A 21,857-nucleotide genomic window follows, 5' to 3' on the forward strand; every position below is an offset into this window, starting at 1 on the left:
AGTATGATAGGGTTTCACCAGCCCAAATTAATTCAAGCACAGCCTTCGCCATATGGATGCGATCAAAACATAAGTTTCCCGGCTCTTAACGCAGAAATAAATCACGAAGGTTGAGTCTAGAACAATTCCAACGTTCATGTACTTGCCGCATTTGAAACAATTTTGTCATCCAATATACGTTCATGTATACGAGACAACAACTTGAATATGCCATGTCCTGTTGCAACATAAAGATGCTGTTACTGACATCATGTTTTCATGGTTATACTGGTGATTGCCCCTTAAAAATGAGCAGATTGACGTATTGGACTATAAGCAATCTCCACGGGTCAATTTCGACATCTCTCTGTGGTTGGCACTGGCCAAGCAAATCTTTACCGTGTTGATAAATGCCTGTCTAAAGTAGATCAGGAATGGAAAACAAACGTTATTTCCCGTGTTGACCAAACACTCTATCAGCAAGATAATTGACATTTAGCCGAGTCTTGCCGAGTTATGGGCTCAGAGTGGCTACTTCATCCTTCAGAACGTGATAGTGAAGTGTTAGAAAAATGTTAGATGTTTTTATAAATTTACTGGGGATCACCATAAGATTACCGACCTCGCATCTTTGGCCTGTTTCGTCACAAAATCAAGCTTTTCTTTATGTTACAGTGGAAAAGGTTCGTCTTTTCTGTCAGTAGTTTATTTATCGTATCGCAACATTGTCACCTGTGTGGCAGTTATGAAAAGCATTCTGCCTATAAAATGTGCAGATAAGTCAGAGATCAGGGTGTCTTCTTGAGAGTTGCTGGTGAATAGCTGTTGCTTGACTTGTCCTGACTTGTCCTGACTTGTCCTGACTTGGATGTCAGTCCTGAAAGAAATCTAGCTTGTTTAATTATTCGGAGCCCATTGAATGATCATCTATACCATTGTAATTGTTGTTAGTTCCGTTTCTAGAGCGTTGAACTTGAAGCTCGTTTGTCATATTTTGTTCAGTTTGTCTCTAAAGCTCCGCAGCTTGTAGCATTCATACAATATATATACTATCACGATCTTGTTTCTCTTAACCGCGGTTTGCCCTGACGTATTTTTACACCGACTCTCTTTACATATATTTACCGACGACGTTCTATGGATCTATAAAAATCTGCGTAGGTGACTTTAGATGATAATATATATAAAGTTAGCATCTTTCCTGGGGTTGCTGAGGGTAAATGTCATTGCAAACAATGCAGATTGACAATATACGGCTACGGTATATAGTGATATCATTAAACGGTAGGTGTTGTCAAGATTGCATAACTAACCATATGGAGTTGACTGGTATTTTCCTAACGAGGTGTCGTCTATCAATTTTTCTTCGCACTGAAACCCTATCTTATGCATAAGACCAAGGCTGTGGGAAATCACCCCACCGCTGCAATTCTCTTAGGAAGTTATTAAAAAGCCTGGGTTTACTGGCGAAAGATTTCCTCTGGGTTAACACTGTGGCTTATTTCGCACCACCAGGTATCATAATAAGGATTACCTTACCCCAGCAGCTGCTTCTGACGAACATTTGGAAGTAAGAAATGGCATTTTGTCGTTCTCGACTCGCGATGTTCACATACATTGTACGCGAGTTTTTATCAAATGGTATGACTTTCCTCTGCGCTGGTAGTGACTATGGCACATTTCGTGCATGCGAGTGTTGACACAGGTTCATATCGCTCTGTATTGAATGTATTGTACATGTAAGAAGATATCAGAACTATCGGATTAGGCGCTTATTGTCGGAGATGATCTCCAGTTACAAAGGGAATCGGCACTTTGTAGTGATAACTTTGTCTACCGCATGCTATCTTTTGTAGCTATAAAAGTCGTCACGTCTTTGCTACATAAGGCAACAGCTTTGAAGAAATTTGACAAATTCGAATATGCGGACTACAAGTTCATTAATTGTCAATCTTCCATATTGCATGAGCTTTGGTTGTCCAGATTTCTGGTAATTATAACTTTCATGCCGTTTTTTGTACACCAAAAATTCACTGTACGTGTATAAGGACAGCTGGATACAGAAGCTTTTAAACGTCTTCAACGTAGTTCTTATAGTTGATGTTCTCCCTGTAACTAGGCAACACCCATCGCTAACGACCACCGTGTCCACATTGCCCCAACCAGAAATAATCGGTACACATGAGAACAATTGCAGCGGAAAAATGCAAATATAATAACATTTGTTAAATGCTTCCTAGTCTTTTTCGATGTTTTATCTGGCTTCCTGGCTTCTTGATGTTAAAGAAATGCTCTGCTCCTGAAATACAGTTTTCCTCATGATCATTTGATGCCCAGGACCGATGTATCTTGAAAATTTACGTTTCAATTAATATATTGTAGATTCAATAACCACAGCTCTCGGTGGATATCTCAAACCGAATTGTGTGGTATATTGTAAAATAAGTGGTATCCTTAGTGTTTCAGGAAGCAAGGCTGAGTATTACATGGAAAAGAACATGAAAACATCCATGCCTTATCATTTTAAACTAGATCTTCACCAACTTGACGGACTCAATAGACTTCCAGGAAAATAGTGAAGTAGATATTCTTTATTTTTGTGCTCACGAATGAACTGGTGGATTCTGATCTCAAAATGAAAACAAGTTTGAGAAAGTTAGAAAACACTGCCATTGTGGACCACTAGTTTTCTTTTTAGCAATCTACTGATGGAAATCCAAGGTGAATTATTAAGTGTTCTTCATAAAGCAGTGCTCGCAGAGATGTTTTCGAGTCATTAACTAATGGGATCCCATGAATGCAAACCTGGATACCAGCCTGGAATGAAAAGAGACAGCGCTATGTATGATTGTTTCTAATCTATTCCCTCGCGTGATAGATCGAACAACATTTTCGCCTCGTACGTGGACGTCTCCTTTCGTATTCCGTCCTTTTCTTTTTGCATAGCCTAGTGATGATGTGAATCATTTCGATCCAATTTCGAAATCGCGTCATAGAAAAGAATATCCGCTGACGCTTCGATTAGCTACTCTTTATGGACAATGTTTGTATATTATATCAGGCACACTAAAAATCCTTCTCGCCGGGAATGGGAGGGCGTGTCATTATCTCTCCCTGGCATAGAACGCTCGGTCCATGCTATAAAATGGCTCAGCCACAGGGCTAGCTCTCAAGAGAAGTGATCTGTGAATGTCTGTGAATGTCTTCATCTGCATCAGCGTTAGGGCGCTCGAGGCGTATCACGATGTTATGGTAGTTCGCAATGTAGTTCGCAAAGCGTGAAGCGTGGCTGTGACGTGGGCTAGGGCTTCGATGTGTCGAAACTACGACTACATCCGTCCTTCATAAACTCGATTCTTTGGTCTTGACCTGCGTCTCCAATATCCCGTGATTGGTAGAAGCCATACTTGGGTAACTCCTGCGTTATTGCTATACACAGTTCTGGGACTTCGGGTTGATTGTTTACCCTGCTAAAGTGGTCGTCGGGTTTTAATCTCGGTGAAAAAAACTAACCAGCTTTCAGTTTTAATTGTGTAACTTGATAGTTTGTATTAATCGACATTAATCGCAATGACCTTACACATTCACAGTGTCTCCGATAGCATTGGAAGAAATTCATGAAATCGAAAAAGATCAACAAGTCAATTCAGTCAATACTCACCATTTATGTATTATTAGTACACGAATGTTGAAGTCAGTATTGTATGCACATTAAGACTGTCTCGTCTTATTTGCCATTCTTCAATAACTTTTCAATATTAAGGCTTAAATGGATGCTAATAAAAATCATAAGGGAACTCTCCTGTGATGTTAATATAAGAACACCATTTTCCGTATCCAGATTATCTTCTTTCTGTCAGTACCTGCCAGTCCGTTATCCCCAGAAACATCGGAAATATACCAATAACTTCCATGAGATGGCTCCCCATATGTCATGGAACAGATTTCCCCGTCCCATTACAGATGGCCGATATCGGTTTACTAGAGTTAGCTGTTACACCATCCATTCTTATCATAATACCAGTCGACAGATAGACATGTACATGTATTCATAATTCTTACTCGGTTCACCGACTGAAGCTGATTTCGTAACGAATACTTTTCTTTTCAATGCCGTTTCGGCGACATGCAAGATGTACTCGCAGTTACACTCAGGTTATAGGTTTGAAACTGAATGTACATGTCATTTACATGTATATGTAGTGCATTTTGATGTGCATTGATTCTGCTGCATGGTCAATGAGAGGTGTACACCATCGATCAGCGAAGTAAACGAATTTTCACCGGTCGTACAGAAGAGAACTCCTGATATTGTTAGAACGAACACTTCCTTGCAACCATTTTGAAACCATCAGTCTGCTGATGTTAGCGCGAAGATTTGCGTATTGTGTTTTCCCAAGTAATACGTAAATGCATACGAAATTTAAAATTTGAACAACACTATCAACGACATGAACACAATTGGAGTGTTTCAATTAGGCTCTTATTCGATAATCGTATTGATAGATTGTCTTTCCTGACATTTGTCTGTTCAGATGTAAATTTCCAATAAGCGGTGCCTTCCTGTTACCGTAAGTTTATCTTCTAAGCTTCATTGTAGGATGATATCATGGCATTCTTTGAACAACTTGCTTGACAAACATCCTTTTTGCCCCATGTTGCTGAAGTGAGATAATGATGTGCATGTAAGATTGCTCTTAAGTCCTTTCTCCCGTTTGACTGAATGGGAAAAAATGGTGACTGGAAATTTTCTTTGTGTACCTCATGCCCGTCCACTTTTCAGTTTTTTGGCTAATCTGCTACTATCTTATAAAACACCTTTGATCTGTAAAATGCTGCCATAAAGGACTCAAAGATCGAATTAAGTGTATCATTTGTCTCAAAGTCGCGCATAGCATAATGACTGCAAAACAAAATTGTCTATTACAAAACGGCGTGTCTTTGTGACGCATTACGATCACGCAACGCTATGCTATGATATACGCCAGCTATATGTACTAGCTATAAAAACATGTGTTTTTCTTTAGCAATTGAGAATACATGTACTTGTTCTTTAGCAATTGATAATATCTGCTGGCAGGTGTTCTTATTGCGACAACGGTTTATATATATCTGAGCCATGATATGATAAAGGCAATTATTGTCTGGTCGGTTGGGGGTGAGACTCTAAGGTTTGAAATTTAAAGCCGTATATTATGTTGCTTGTTGGTGTCATATACATGTAGCTGTGTAACAGTATTGCGGACTGGTGTGGTATGGTCGTTGTGGCCAAGAAATGAAGAAAATTACTATTACCAAAAATTAGTAGACATTGCAGGGTGTATACAATCCGAAGATCGGAGACCGCAAACCTGTATTAAACGCAGACCCATGTACAAAACGAAGACACCCCGTGCTACAAAACGCAGACCAGTCTACAAAACGAAGACCCCCCGAGCTACAAAACGCAGACCCATCTACAAAACGAAGATCCCCGAGCTACAAAACGCAGACCAACTACAAAACGAAGACCCCCGAGCTACAAAACGCAGACCCTCCTTCGTTTTGTACATGGGTCTGCGTTTTGCACAGGTCTACGGTCTTCGATCTTCGGATTGTATACACCCGACATTGCGAAGTGTGTACATATATGTAAGGCAAGAAAAAAAGGTTATCCATCCTTATAAAAAAATATTTTCTTCTAAATAGCTGTCTTGGCTACCATATCAATTCTAGGTTACATGTACCTTCATTATTGCTACGAAAACGAAATCAAGATGACTGCTGTAGCGGCCTGGTTAGAAGGAATTGGTTAATCCTTCCATTACACGTCGCAGTGAATTAGGGGCAACAGCAAATTGAACTTCCAAGCAGAATCGGATAATAGTAATGTTCTTGATTGTTTTCGAGAATTGTTACGTGATGCTCTTCAAACATTTAAGTAATCATTTTACGTTCCCATGGCTCCATGGTGCGGCAACTACGACTACGTGTTCTGTGATGTGTTTAACATTTCTAATTTCTATTAGCAAACATATAACAAATGTAGGTAAGAATTATAACTAAATTACACCATTGTTTTCATACAAATTTTCTTGTTCACTTCTTTTACCTGGGCAGCAAAGGAAAGATTAGCCGAACATTAGAATCGGGAGAATATACGTAATCATGGATAACAACCCTGAGCGTGCAGAGCAATAGGCCTAATCCACAATACACATTTTTTAACTGTAGGGGGATATTTAACGGGGGGGGGGGGGATTTTTACCTGCGGGATATTTACCGGGGGAATATTTACTTGGGGGATTTTTACCTGGTGCCCATATGACATGGTACAACAGACATCCAGGAATTGTATTCTAAAATGTAGTGCAACTCGCATAAGTTATGATGTATGTAGGTTTCCTGGCGCCTTATTTTCATGAGTCAGAAGTTTTTTTTGAGGACATAATTTTATTGACGTTCCTCCAAAGAATCATCACTTGTCATGCAACTATATTTCTAAAACAAACCCATTTGCCTTCCGTTACACTTACGAGAATATGCGCATGAGGTGACTTAGAAATCGAAAGTGTGAAATACAGCCATGAAACACCTAGTACAAACATTTTCTCCATTCTCATTTGAGAGTAACACGATAGCGCGTATTCGAATGTTGGATAATCCTTCCACGATGAAAATCGCCTGTTAGCAAAAGAACAATATCAGACCACAGCAGCGAGTTTTTCTTGTTTTCCATAGTTATAACGTATTGTATTTGACGTCCTTGCTTTTTCTTGTCATTTTATCCAAAGCTGAAAAAAGCTCCGCGGTAGTAAATTTAAACTAGAAATCTGATACTTGTCAAAAACATCGACTGTTTTAAGATAATATGAAAAATCTCATTGTATTGTGTCAGCGTGTCGCATTATTCGCCACCTTCCTTACATTATGTCAGGATATTCTTACGCTTTTACGTAATCCTGTTTTATTTGCCTGTAACCATGCAACCGCATTGTGTCCGACCTTCCGCCATTGTATTATATGAGGTAAACCGTTATTCAAATGAAAGCTCCCTCAAGATTTTGTTTTTGGGTATGTTGCCGTTAAGCATGGTAACACCTGGAATCTGTGCTGAGAAGCAGAAACAAGAGTGATTATCATAATACGCTAACAATGGAAATTGAATTCGCTTCGCTCGGCTGAAAAACTGTCGTGATTGCTCTTAGTTAGTAATTAGGATTTTCTTGCACTGTGCCGCATCAACCAAGACAACGGGTTGACAAAAATGTTTTTGACTTAAAAATAGGCAACTTACAGCTGAGGGAAAGTGGTAGATCTGTGTCATTACACTGTTCCCTTTACAACGAGAAGGAACACGAAGAACTCGAACCCGAATGCTTTACCGCCAACTCATGTCAACTCTGCAGTTTGTTTTATTTTGACATAAGTTATAACTTTTAGAACCGGGCAACACCATCATTATCATGCCTCATCTTTCCCGCTTCCCGGCAATGTTTACCACAAATACGTTATTTGGCGAAATCAGCGCTATCTTTGCTTGGTTACAGCTCTATACTCTTGAATCAGGTAACTTGATTCAGCTTTAGCGATATTTTCCAGCACTTATCTAACCTCTCGCCTTAGAAATAAGCTTGTATTTCTTCTCAGCGGACCGCTTGGTCTGGTTGCCATCAGTACCAGTCAATTGAAAAGTTAAAGCAACTGGAACGTTCTTTTTTAGTTGTCCTGTACTTTTTACGTACCCAACTATTTGAGGTGAAAACCTAATGAGTTTCCTTCCAGCGTAAATGTAATTAACATTTCTATGTTTTTTTTTACTACACGTATCTATTGACGATAGCATCTCTACTTTTGGCATGAATCGGTGCAAAGAAGAAACCGCCGATTTTTACGGATTTTGCGAATAAGCTTGTATTGTGAACAAAATGGCGAAAAGTACTGATTCGAATAACCGATAGACATTTCATAATCTGCCCCAAAAAACAACTTTCTTCAGTCAAATTGTCCTCAGTTTTAACTTTAACATCGGATGAAGTCATCTAAAACCTCCCTCATTAAAACCACTGTGCGGTTATGAATTGATCCAAGACACAAGATGGGTATTGGGAGCTTTGCTTCAGACCGGTAACTCCTCATCTTTCATAGTGAGGACATCTGAAAATTGGATGACTTTACGGGTTGTCTATGTTGCGGTTGCAGTTAAACAAACTTCCATATAAAGATATCTCATTAGTCCCTCTAAGACAAATACCTCCCCAGTTGCAATTTAAAACCAGATGAAGTTATCCAACCGGCCCTCATTAAAACTGCTGTAAGGATACAAAACGATCCAACCGAACACGCTGGTTAGGGAGCCTTGTTTCAGACCGGTAACTTCTCGTCTTTCACTCTGAGGGCATCTCAATCCTTTCACCCGCTGTCCGACCCTACAAACAGTTCGAATCCGCTTCGATCGCGTTACAAGCGTGGGAATGACTGTGATCATTATTACACAAGTAACTAATCTGTTTTCGGCGGCGATTAAGCTACTTTGGTGAGGACGGGTGGGGGTAGATATTTGTTTGCCTTGTCTCTGGTCTAACAAGTTTGGTAAATCTTGATTAAGATCCGGTTTAAGAAGTTCACAATGTATTGCTTAAACGCATGCACCGCAGACGGTTGTTGTGCACAGGATCGTACGGGAGGTATGTTACTTTTGGCTCAAAATGTAACCCGTACCCAACGCAAGACTTGTTCCTCAATGTTACCAACTAGAAAGGAAACTGTATAGAACAAAATTGTGTATGTCAAACCTAATGATGTTTATAAGTTGCTCAAGCATTGCTTTCATGGAGGCACTAGAAAAAAGATTTACAAACTGCACCTTGATATAGAGTTCTGTGTTAAATGTGAGCTCACGTTTAATAAATCGTTTATACTGGTGAAGGATCAGCCGGTCAGAGCAGCCTGAGGCAATCGTGTTTGATTCGATCTCATGCCAACTGGCATCTTACGTTACATACCAAGCAATGAAGCGTTATAATGTACCCACTGAGAGATATTGACCAGTGGTTGCTAAAAGGCATCTTGGCAAAGGGTTTGGTGTTCTTAGAACGAGCCGTCTCTGAGCCGCCTCACACTGGCATAATAATTGGGCTACAGTGAGTCAAATGGAAAGGACACTGCGATCTCAGAGTCTTGAGTGGCGTGATGGTCATTAGCCTAAACTATATGATCTAAACTTAAGGGAGCTTTTGGCAAGACAATGATGGTTACATAAATCTTTTCTTTAACACACGGTGGACTGTTTTGTAGAGCAGATCGTAGAGCCTCGTCAATATTCTACCGAAAATGTCAGACTTCTATGAAATATGGAATTGCAGGTTCCTGACAATTGTTAACAGCAGAAAAGGTATCACATCGAAATGTCAGACGGGTTGAGACGGGTATTAACGGAACACCTTCTAAAGCTTCGTGTAACAGCACGCATAATTCATTGAAACCACTTCCACTTCTTTATTGTGTTATCCCTTCATTCGTCACTCGATAAGTCAGGTTGCGGGCGTGTTCTCACGATCCGTCCAAAACCCATGCACTCCGCTGCAACCCAGGTAAAGCATACCTCTGATGGTTAAGCCCTCACTGATGTCGACATGCTATCATGATGAGTCTCGCCCTTGTCTGGAGCTTTGCTAAAACATCGTTTACTCCGTTCAGTGGATGACAATAAGCTAGAAAAGCGTCGTCTCATTAGATGTCGTTTTTCATCAACACCTGCTTGGTGTATTAAACTGATCCGGAGATTGGCAGTTTTAATAATGCAGTGATGAGCATGTATGAAATAATGTACTAATAGATATTCCGTGATGCTGGCCTGGGAAGTGAAAAACTCATCTTCTGAAAATTTTTGAGGGCTGTTTTGTGAACGTGGGTGAGTTCCCTGGGCCACCTACCTCGCCGTCAATGCACGCATGTCGGTATCAGTAGTGTAGGCCTACCGTATGAAGGTCATAGAGCAGATATCCAATCAGTTGTTGTACATATCATATCATTACATGTAGGGTAATGCATCATTCAGGATGTGGAAGCGTCTTTTGCAATATTTACAGGAACAGAAACCAGCATATTTGTTGGTTTTTTCACGATTTTGTCATCCAATCCGAATTCGTCTGAAAGGGACGGCGTCCTTTTCAGCTTTGCCGAGGTTTCTCTTAGCGGACGCGTTTATGTTGAAGGTTAGAGTCTGACCGAAAGGTTAAAGGGAAAATCTTAAAACGCGTATTTGCTATCGAATACCACTGAGTGTCCAAAGACTCATTCCGAAATCGATAAAAAACACACAAAACAAATGTCTCTGTCGGTGGATCACACACTTGGAAGAGTAGGAAAACAGCACTGGTCTTGTTTGTGAATGTCCGATAAAGGCCAGGACAGGTTCAAAGTGGCTGGTAAAACTCAAAGACAAAGGGGGTACTGATCCTCTCTCTGTAGTATAAAGATCCTTTTGGTCAGCTAATGACGAAAATGTCCAATAGATCCTGATTAAAGCGGCGCGGTTTGTCTACCTTTATTGAAGTCTTGGCGATCCGTAAAAAAAATTGTTTGGTTCTTTGAGTGATAACTCCGATAAATGGGATTGTTTTCAGTGATACAATGTTATTGGTTTCCAATAACCGAATATGGAAATTCCATTTGACGATATAGGAAAAAAATATTACACAAAATACGATCAAAGAACATGGGATATATGATTTAAAAAATGCCGACAAACACACAATTACTTAATAATCGCGTTGATTCAGAAGAAATTAGACGATACTCCGTCTTTCATCAAGTCGTTTATACTTGTTTAGAGACATCCGTGCAAGACGATTGAGGAACCCACCTGTCCGGCATTAGAATCTAGCAAAGTTACGACTGCAAGCAAAACATCGCGGGCTATTGTGTTGCTCAGAAGTTCTTTCCCTACATGTACATGTACCTTCAAGTAACATAGTACTCTATGCACTGATTCAGAAAAAGATACTGGAATCAGGAGTAATTCAGCCAACGCTTTTATAGCTCTGAAATCAAACTGAAAATACGATTTTATGCAATGCTCGGCTGCTGTAATTTACTAACACGACATTTTACATGTGCTTTGTGTTCCTTTGTTCAACAATCCCGAGATGCGGGTCTTCTTCTAAAAAGAATTCTGCATATCGGTGACTTTTACAATTTCTCTCTAAAATTTCAAGTTGTCTCTGTGAACTACTGCGACAAAGTCGGTAGGATAGTTTCCATAAATACGGCAAAGGGAATGTTAGCTAGGAAATGCTCACTACGCGTGTGTTTGTGTCTAGTCAACCTTTACTATCGTTACAACAACGCTGCGATTTGAAAAGGAAATGCTAAATGTCAGGTCACGTTTTTGATTCACTACATGAAAGTCTAACAGTTCCCTTCCATGAATAAAAATATCTCTGTATCTTTGCCCACAGCGGTACTCGCGTAAATAATTGCTTCGAAAAGCAGGTCGTTTTTGCAATATCTATAGTTTTTCAGGCGCAGCTCATTCATTATCAACGATAATGAAACTAACTTCGGAAATAATCTATCAATTTGCCAATTCTAAAGGCAGAGAACAGGTTATTAAAGTCAAGTAACAGAAACTATCAACTAAAGAAACGGTGAAATAATTTTTTTTCAGCATTTAAAACGATCGATTTTAATTACGTTTTAAGGAGACTATCTTGTGTTGCATTTAACCTTATTGTTGTTGACTTAAAATGACTTGGTTTAAGTGCACATGAAAAGCAGACCAACAAAGGTAGGAGTCATGTAACACTTGCCTATCATCCCTCTTTAAGCTTTTGAGAAACTTCGGCATTTCATCTGGGTTATAAAAAATTTGAATAAAAAACCGATGCCAGGAGTTTTAGAATCAATTACAAAAGAAATGTTAGCGATATACTCATGAGTGAGTGCTATCGAATGTGTCATTTTTCATGAATTATACATTTCATCACTCACCCTTCATTAAGTTGGTTCCTGGTTCGAGAAAAAGTGGATGTTCACAAATTGATTTTTTTTTAGTAATTTGGTTTCAATTTTTTATTTTTTAAGAGCTTTTTCGAATTTAGGAAGTCTGTCAGTCGGGATCATAATCGCGCAGAAGTGCCGTTTCTGTTGAAAAACGTGCGAAAAACGTGTGAAAAGGTGGTTAAGAATAGATCCCTGGCGTGAAATGTTCATTTCAACCGATACGAAATGGTGAATTGAAGTTCTCCGTTGATAGTCCAAGACGTTGGGCTAAGGATGCTGCCATCTACTCAACGAACCATCAACTATACGTTGTTAAGCTGCATCCAAGGAATACTTAGTTGTAATTTGCATGTACATGTCTAGTGTTTCGCCGATTTACCTTTCGTTCTGGCAAATAGTTTCTTTCCTGTGGATCTAATAGATGGCTCACCAATGGCAACCTTGTTTCCCCTACTACCTTGCTTCCCTCCTCTGCTACAATGTACCGTGCTTCGATATCGTGAAATCGTTATCGTTCAAACCAATGTTTGGTAATAAATCTGACAAGTGACAATCAAACGTTACATGTATTCTTCCAGTTTCAGACGATGGCTAACAAATAAGTTATCAATATCTATAAAAATGAAATTTTGTTTACAATATTGATGAAAATACAATCATGTACTTTATGTGTTGTTTTCCTTTCTCATTATAGTTCGAAAGAGATAATAAAAAAAGCCATCCTCGAAAATGATTTCATGAAGAACTTGGACATATCTCAGATCCGTGAGATCGTGGAGTGCATGCACCCCGTGATGAAGAAGGCTACTACTATGATCATAGAAGAGGGAGAAGTGGGACGACTTGTCTTCGTCATGGAAGGTAGGTTCAAGTCATTGGTGGCGGTCTGTCTATGGCTGACCGTGGTTTGCTGTTCATGTGTCATGTGATGAAGAAATCTCGGGTGCTATATGGTTAAGAGGCGAATTGGGACGGTTCGTCTACGTTTTAGCATAAAACAGACGATGAATTAAAATTTGTTTGAAAAATAGTTTGAATACCGCTTCTGCTGCCTTATTGCAGTGAAGCTAGTAACAGGACTCCATCAGTAGTGTAGTGAACAAATTGAAAATGATTGGTCTTGTGGTCAAACAGTTGTGAGAGTTCAAGCGAAGTGCAGCGATGTTAAAACCACTCGCTTTTGCCTCAGTTGACCTGTCTGTGAAATGCTTCTTGTTTGTCCTTTTCCTGATTTCGGCAAGCACTACTTAGTTTTACCTGCTTCAGCGTATTTGCCTTAAAGGCTGAGATCGGTTTCTGCGTGAAAGGTATACGACGGACATGTTCCAATGAAAAGCACGTGTAAAACAAGATCCAATTGCCGGAATGAATCGAAAGTATCCGGTCGTATATAGAACACGAAGTGTTGCGGATGCTTTCCGCGTCGATACAGGAAACCGCAGGAAGGAATCGAGTAATAGTGCTTTGAGAAGTTAAAACATGAATACCATTGTACCTTTAAGTCGTACTGAACTTTGTCTGACCCTAGTGTGTGTAAGCTTTGCAGCTAAGATATACCCTGGCCAACTCACCACGCCCATTTACAAGTTCTGATTGTCTAAGGTGTTTTGGGCAGTGTAACATATTAACAGTCCATTTCGGATTATCTCCGGTTTAGAGCATCTTTATCACATTCAGTGAACGCTTTATGATGATTATCCATCATCTGAGCCTGGGGAATAGACTTAGACGTGGTGACTATTATTTCTTTTTCAAGTTAATGCCTACAGAGCAGTTCGTGTTTTTCGATCATTTTCGTGTTTTTTTTAAACCAGTTCACACAATATCAATACGTTACAATTTATATCAAGAGCGTATTTACACAATTTATTTGAAAATTCAAATTTGAACGAACGAACCTGGCCCGGCGTGGCGTTATTCAAAATTGCGAAACATCAAATATATGTATTGCCATGGTTACAGGTATTTTCATCTAAACTGTTACTATCTTTTTCAGAGGGTAACGTGCGGGTGACAAAAGATGGCAACTATCTATGCAATATGGGCCCAGGCAAAGTATTTGGCGAGTTAGCTATCCTTTACAACTGTACGAGGACGGCAAGTGTCAAAGGTAAGTAAGGTCGTCTGCTCATTAGATATGGGGTGACTACAAATCTGTGAGTGGGTCTACGACGTGTGGAATTGCATCAACGCATGCGACAGTACTTTGTCATTTTGCTCCGTACTGTACCCAAACAAAGCAAAATTTGCCTGCGTCGTACAATGCATGCGAAATCGCATTCATTGCGATCCTACCCTTCTACCACCATTTTCCATGATGGCAAGTTGTACTAGATGCTTCATCGTTATCTTTGAAAGTCTCTTTTATGTCTCAACTTCTTCCGTTCATTACGTTGGCTTGTGCGGCTTTGGGCCATGATTCGGTTGTTCTCGAGAAGATTTTAGTACAATCATCGCCGCTTTTTGGACGGAACTTCTGTGTGCGTTTTTCTGGTGATATGTCTTAGAGCTGTTTGTCGCCATTCCGTTCATATCCCCAACTCTTTCTCTAACAGCTTTGATCCCGTATTATTCTATGAGGAAATGAAGTACCCTGCAGGGTATGTTGTTACCATAGCAGTGTTGCACATTTTTTTATCCTCCTAAAGGTAATATGGAATGTTAGCAGTCCTTAAGCGTGTAAGAAGACAAGGACAATAATTTACTCTGTAGAAACCTATGACGTAAGCACACTTAGAAAAAAAAGGTCATCTCCTTGATGGAAATGAATTATGTATTTTCTGCTGCCATTTGTGAGACGATCGGGTACCAATCTAGGATTTTCCGAACCTGCATGTAACGTCTCACTCTTCCTTGTCCTTAAAATGCATTCGCGGCATGTAGAATTCAAGGCTTTCCGGGATCTTTCAAATATTTTCCTACACCAACACAATACCTGGAAAACAAACGCTTGTCGAATTGATTTGTTACTATCTGAGCGAAGTCTTTCCGATCCTTCTCCCCGTGTTTCTGGTCCATTCAGTTGATAAGTAAAAGCCTGAGTGGTAATCAGACCTACCATCATCTGCTTTTTGAAAGCAGTCTGAAATGTTCCATCTTGTTGAGTCGATGGGAAATCCTGTTCACACCTATCCAGCGTGTCTTTGAATGCATTGAATAGCATAATGCAGAAGGCTTTTGCACTATGATAGTCTTAACCTGTGGTGCTCGAGGAGGGATGGTAGGAGATTTATGTTCACTGTGTGCGTTCTGCATGAGTCGTACCTTTAGCCAGAGAAAGCACAAGACCTTTGATGCCTTTCATCTGAAGGAGTTAGGCGAAGAAGAAAAGAAATCATTAAATGATAGGAGATGCATTTCCCCGCTGCCATTTTCATGAGTAGCAATCAAAGCCAAGAACTGCTGTTAAAGCTGCTGCTGATTGCAGGTTGTCCCTCTCCGGGAGAATCAGGATATCATATTCTTCTCGCTTAGTACAGGCCTAGCAGAAGCTTAGTAGCAGATACAGATAGGAAGCTTCCCCGTTCATTTTAGTACGTCTTGTTTTAGTTGTTGAAGTGGCTGACACCACGATTATCGAGATCTTGGATGATAAACTGCAGAGGAAGGTATCATGACATCCTTTGTATACAGTCTATTTGTTTCAAGGGTAAGCATGTTTTCCTCTGCTTGTTCGACCTTGAACATGGCATGGTGGCATATACCCTGTGCATTGATGTACATGAAACGACATGTCAGCATGATGTTAAGAGCTAACATGCTTTCTAACAAACGGGCCCTGGCCGTTTCGGCAACGTATCCGCTACGTCTGACCTATATACGCCATCGCTTGTGAGAGCCAATTAAAAAGACATATCCATTCACGTCTAGAATGGCTTGACTTGATAATACTCTGTTTATTGTAAGGCATTCCTTATGTCTCGATTAGCAATATTTTGTTGATGAGACAGAAAAGGAATACAAAAATGACTCTACTTATGACTTTGCCAAGCATACCTGTGGGTAAATTCGTATTCTGTATATAACAATTGGTCTATCTGAGTCGATATACCTAGTATCTAATTTCCGATAGCACAATTGTTTTCAATCAGCAGGATGGCACCCTTGATCACTAAGGATGCTTTTGGCCGTTGCGTCAACATTGGATGAAACTATTTTAATTAGAGAAACCTTTCCTCGGCTTGAATTTGATAATACATGTAACTTAAACGTAGCAATTTTTGCATAATATACCACATCCCACCTGTATCTCTCAAACACTTGACGTTTAGTACCTAGTCTAGTCACCCCAAGTGCTAAACGAAACTAGCTACACTTCTGAAAAAAGCCAAAAGATATGTAAATGATCTTTGATAACTCAGTTGAAAAATCACAATTTGTTTTGCTGTCTGTATGTTGGTGCCTATCTATCATGTTTTACACGCCTTGTAAACATTTTCATGTTTTCGTGTAAACACGCAATTGCTTCTAACATGTCCAAGGCTGCTTATAAAGCTACTATTTTGCTGCTATTCCAGCCGAACACTAGGCGATTGAAGATGGTTATAGCAAGCACTTATTAAACCACTTTAAAGATTACCACCTCCCATGAAATGTGTCACAATGTGGTGTGATTGCTACTTAAAATGACTCCCCTGAACTAGACCTATAACTAAACGAAATCAATGTTATGTTAATTGTAACAAGTTGTGATTGTATGTCAGATACTGATAGATCAGCAGTTTAAAAGTTGCTTAATAAGAGCAACATAAGCACTGTAGGAATGTAATACTTACGCGTTATTAGCTTACCCATTTCAAGTAAGTGCAATGTGAATACGTTTCCAACAGATCGCAATGATGGATATATTCGTCTGTTACCGCAATGTTAACCGGTGAGAAAATCTTAGATCTGGTCTAATCTAGGTTAACTTGATACATGATAACATCTTTAATGCTTGCTTGCTCATCATAGGATAAATATGTCAAGGTTAAAAATAATGCAAGAGTCTGGTGCTTTCAGCCGCCCTTGCCTATAGCCGCAAACTCTAGGCGCCCTTCGCAAAGAGTCACTGTATAGTCTCAAATTTCTCAATGTTGTTCAGTCATAAAGAGAGGAAAAATGCATTCATCTATGCAGCCACCTGGCCTATTGTATTGAGCTGATGTTGCTGTGCTAAAGAAATGTATCAAAAATAAAAATATCTGGCAGCGGTGGGATTCGAACCCACGCCTCCGAAGAGACTGGTGCCTTAAACCATCGCCTTAGACCGCTCGGCCACGCTACCGGTATGAAAGGTTGTGTTTATATGTATCTCCAAATTAGGTTGACCATGTTGACACGAGTGATCAATTGATATGTCACCAAAGTGCATGGCGATAAACAATATTACAATTTCCTTTGTTAAGCACTATACTGATAAAGTTTATTCGGGTATGAGGCCATAGCATGCGTGACCTCGGGATTCTAAACCCCAGATTGAAATCTGCTGTAAAATCATAGAACTGATTTCCAACTTTCCCTCATCGGAGGATCAAATCAGATGTTGTTGAGTAAACGGAAGAGAACCTGTATGGAAAAGGACGAGGCTGTCGCAAGGGTCGGAGATATCGGAGTTCTTAATGGTTGACTACATGCTCGTGTTATTGATGTTTTCTTCTCGACATAACAGAAACCATGAAGATTATCTAGTATATGACAAAAAAAGTTATGTTCATCTTTCTTCATCGGCACTCAGCTCTGAGCTTTATCTTCGCCTCGCAGAGAGCGCCATGATGTAATGATTATGTAGCAAAACTGATCTGTGTGAATACATTTACTTAAGCTAACAATGTCGGCTTACTCCACAATCTGCTGAAATCATCTCCCCTGACCTAATGGTTAATTAGCTGCCAACGGCTTTGGAAGTGTTGCCGAAGTAACTACAGCATTACGAAACAAAGGTTTTGGAATGTATGATACGTGCATCTTCAGACAAAAAAAAGGATAAAATGGTAAAATTGGCTTTCTATAACATAGCAATATTGCTATTATAATAATTCCTAATTAGCTTCCAACTACTTTAAAGTGTTGCCAATGCCACTTTATCCACAGCTAAACAAAACAGCGATTTTGAGGAATTATAACTTGACTAATATACTTGCAAGATAGGTTGTAAAACGTAAAAAAAGCATAAACAGCCAACTAAAAAACCCTGTTGTACACACCGTAGAGACTGCGTTTAGTTATCAGCTTCCGCATATTCCATTCTTTCTTGCAATCGGTGTTGGCAAACAATTGGCGCAGGCATCCAACTCAAACAATGGTGAGAACTTGAAATATGAAAAACAAGGAATGAAGCAGAGTAACCTGAATATTACCATTTAATTCTACACAGCACACCTGCTAAACTATTCTTTTTACCCCCGGTTGATGATACCTACCCCATGTCAGACGATACTTCTACCTGGCAGAGGTTAGCAGTATAATTGCTACTAGCCCGGGAATACCCATGACCATAAAGACGTGCTGAGAGTGAGAGGCAGGTGGTGTCGTGAAAGTTTTATGGTTGAATTTTGAAACAGGTGTCGTGCTACTAGGTTGATTCAAGCTATTTTTTCTTTTGGAGGATAAGGTTGATTTCTGGAGATAATTTCCCTGTCAAGTGGAATCTCATTCGGAGTGCAGCATCGAGGAGGAGTGGAGGAATTATATTGTTAACGCGTTGGTTTTTAGTTATTGTCATTCCGGCATTGTTGTTCTGAGTCTGATTTGTAATGCTTCTGCCGTGTTTTCTGACCATCGCCTGTCAATGCATTACATTCAAGATGTGAGATAGATTAGAAAGTTCGATGTAGGTGCAGATTATCTAATGAAAAAAATTGTCCTCCGTCATCTATCTGACCTTCGTACTCTACTGTGAAAGTGCCGTAAAATCCATTCTAAGGAAGCTAGAATTTCAGGAAAACATTTATGTTTGCATGGTGTATTTGTGTCAGGTCATCGACGAAGAATTGTGTGGAGATCCGTGATTTACTCCGCCCCTGTATACATCGTAGTTCAGTGAGGGATTTCAGTGTGTGATGTCAGACTGGGTGTACCTACGTGACAAGGCGTTAGATTGCAGGACCCAAGATATCCAAGGGTAAAGAGAACTGGTGATATGAAATCCTAACCGTTGAATCCAGGGCTTGCATGTACATGTACGTGATGCTGCGGAATTGGCATTTCTGACCTGGGGAATTGGATTGTATTACGCTCTCTTCGATGTAACTTCCCAACACCCTGGGCCATTCTTCATAAGATCTAGATGCCTATGTATTCATCATACTTACATCTAATATCAACACCCCTGGTTTATGTAATTGATGAGGCTGGATTAATTTGTACTCAGCTGGGTGGCACGATATTCGATTACCAGCAATCGGAAAAAGAAACTACGATGAGAGGTTGACCTTATTGATACCACACAGCAGAAGGTGACCAAGACTCGATACAAAGTCTTTGTATGATGCATAGGTGCATCAAGTCCATCAGCCAAAGACAGAGTCTATTAAGAGCTTGACATTCCGGGAATAATCGTCATACATGTATCTATTCTTCTTTTGTGAACTTAATGAATCGTCTCTAACTTAGTGCTTCCGATTCTTGGTTGTAGACGCATTTTCCGTGAAATTTCGTGTTAGTTCTATTCTCGGACAAAAAATCATGATTTCAATTCTCGGACGATCTATATTATGTGTGCAGGCAGTCGCTAGTAAACTTTGCAGCTCGCCTTCGGCCAATGCCTGCGTTACCCCCGGCTCAGTTCTGTCTGCGGTATTTCTTGAGACCGATACCACCTTCTGTTAGGAGACATCGCTACTTCTAGGCTCTTGAGCAACACTCGTGTTTAGACTAGGTGCACGAAAATTTTCTAAGAAGTGAATAATTCCCGAAGAAATCTAGCAATCAATATATATATTTTTACATTGATAAGTTTGTCAGATCAAGTTCACGGATGAACTGAGTTGAGGAGTTAAGCTAATATATTTTCTGCCTCTCCATGTTGAACTTCTACCAGCAGCGCTTACCAATGTACGCTTGAACAGTTAACGCAAACTTCGCGGTACCGTACCGAACCGTCTGATGATTCATATGTTCATGCCCGTGCTCTGTAGAAAAAAATTGTGTTAACTGTCAGTAAAGTGCCATTATTGTGGTGAAAACCTATGTCTGTATTGATGAAACTTACAGTGTGGAATATCCTGCGGTAAGATGGACCCCTTGGAATGAGGGCACGTGGAACTACCGATCTTGTCCGCAAGACAACGTGACATCACAGGTCCCTATTGCCTTCCTCGTCCAACGTCTGTGATACATGACCTTTTTATTTTCTTACCGCCCCTGATCTCAACCATGACCAAAATGGTTTGTATAACTACGGGATGCTGCTACGTCCCTCGCCGGCGTCGACTTAAGGCACTTATTCGTTCTTCTGCAGCTCTGACCGACTGTAAGCTGTGGGCCATCGACCGACCATGCTTCCAGAGTATAATGATGAAGACTGGCCTCTTGAGGCAAACAGAACACGTCGAATGCCTAAGATCGTAAGTAAATTTCACGTTTTAGCTTTAACCATAAAACAACACCATGCCTGCTTTGATGGCTGAATTAAGCGACCTTAGCCTTGTACCCTTTGAATATATCATACTGTAACTAGTCAATTATTTATTGATAAACACCGTTTCTTCTGCATAAGAAAAATCTATGTTTTTTACAGTAAAATATGGCATTTACGAGATTTAGTTCGCCTCATATACTTGCTAAATGAGGCTTGAACGTGAAAACAAGTGATGTATGCTGGATACTGTCGATAATTATGTTGTTTGTGTAAATATTCGTAAAAAACGGGGAAACGGCAAGAAGACAAGAATAGATGTTCCGAGCTTATTTTGTTGATAGTGGGCCCACACAAACTTTGTTCGGCATCATGCGGGGCTGATAAGTCTATCTGGTAGGAATGCTCTTTGTCAGTGCATGCGCGACTAAGACCTTTTTATCCATCACGCATCTTGTATATATATTATGATATTGAGTGTCATAACCAAGACCAGTACATTTTGACATGTGCATATGCTAAGTAGTTACATGATAGTAGTATGTTGTTGCCAATCTGCCTATACCTTCTAATTCTCATTTCCGTTCAGTAGTTTGCATGTAATTTCGAATCTGCAATTTTTCCTTATGTACTCATTCATTAAATGAACGGGCTCGTTACCTCGCCCAACTACACATAAAATCACGACAGGCAAAGGTCAGTACGTTGGTACAGCATTCACTGCTGCCATGTACATGTAAGATGGGCTTTGATGTGCATGCCAATGTACAATATGTTTTCCTTTGGTGTCAGTTACTTTTATTCCTGATTTAAAATGATTATGTAATGAGGCTAGGTAATGAGTTTGTTTTGTGTTCTTAGCTCCTGACGATCACGTCTTTATTTCAGTCAATATTTCCTTTCAGTCATCTTGTAAAAGTTAGGAACGAAATGGTAAACTTCATTCAGCAAGGAATTACTTCTTCGCAAATATTGATTTCACTTGGAAGTGCACGTACCACTGAACATTTTCAACTTCAATTTTAATTTTCAAAATCTTTTACGGAATGGAAAAAACCTGTAAGAACCCGTGTTGCTGCTGTTGCAATCTCAACACAGCACGACCGCTGCTCCACCTGAAGTCTTTTCGAGACGGTGCGTAAAGCTTTCGTGAAAGCAATGATTACCTACCTTGGCATGAAAGTGGTATGGTTGTGAGGTGGTAAGGTTCCTTCTCCATCTCAAAGATGGCATCAGGATTGATGGAGAAAGACGCCTTGTGCTTCTTATTTCACTTTCACTTTGTCTGCAGACTTCCTTCACAATCTCAACGGTGGCATCGTGAATGATGAAGAAA

At 39.9% G+C, this 21,857-nt stretch overlaps 1 protein-coding gene and 1 non-coding gene across 4 annotated transcripts in view; one reads left to right on the top strand and one right to left on the bottom strand.

Moving 5' to 3' along the window:
* Positions 1–21,857, top strand: part of LOC135489059 (cGMP-dependent protein kinase 1-like) — a 71,454-nt gene that overhangs the window by 25,392 nt on the left and 24,205 nt on the right. For all 3 annotated transcript variants that reach the window (XM_064774175.1, XM_064774185.1, XM_064774165.1), the window contains 3 exons: positions 12,659–12,825; positions 13,961–14,074; positions 20,405–20,510. In XM_064774175.1, coding sequence (XP_064630245.1) covers positions 12,659–12,825; positions 13,961–14,074; positions 20,405–20,510 — 387 coding nt within the window. The remainder of the gene's footprint in view (positions 1–12,658; positions 12,826–13,960; positions 14,075–20,404; positions 20,511–21,857) is intronic.
* Trnal-aag (transfer RNA leucine (anticodon AAG)) lies at positions 17,149–17,230 on the bottom strand. Its single transcript has one exon. It is a non-coding gene; the product is annotated as a tRNA-Leu (tRNA).

This window comes from Lineus longissimus, chromosome 1, assembly GCF_910592395.1.
Source record: "Lineus longissimus chromosome 1, tnLinLong1.2, whole genome shotgun sequence".
NCBI lineage: Eukaryota > Metazoa > Nemertea > Pilidiophora > Heteronemertea > Lineidae > Lineus > Lineus longissimus.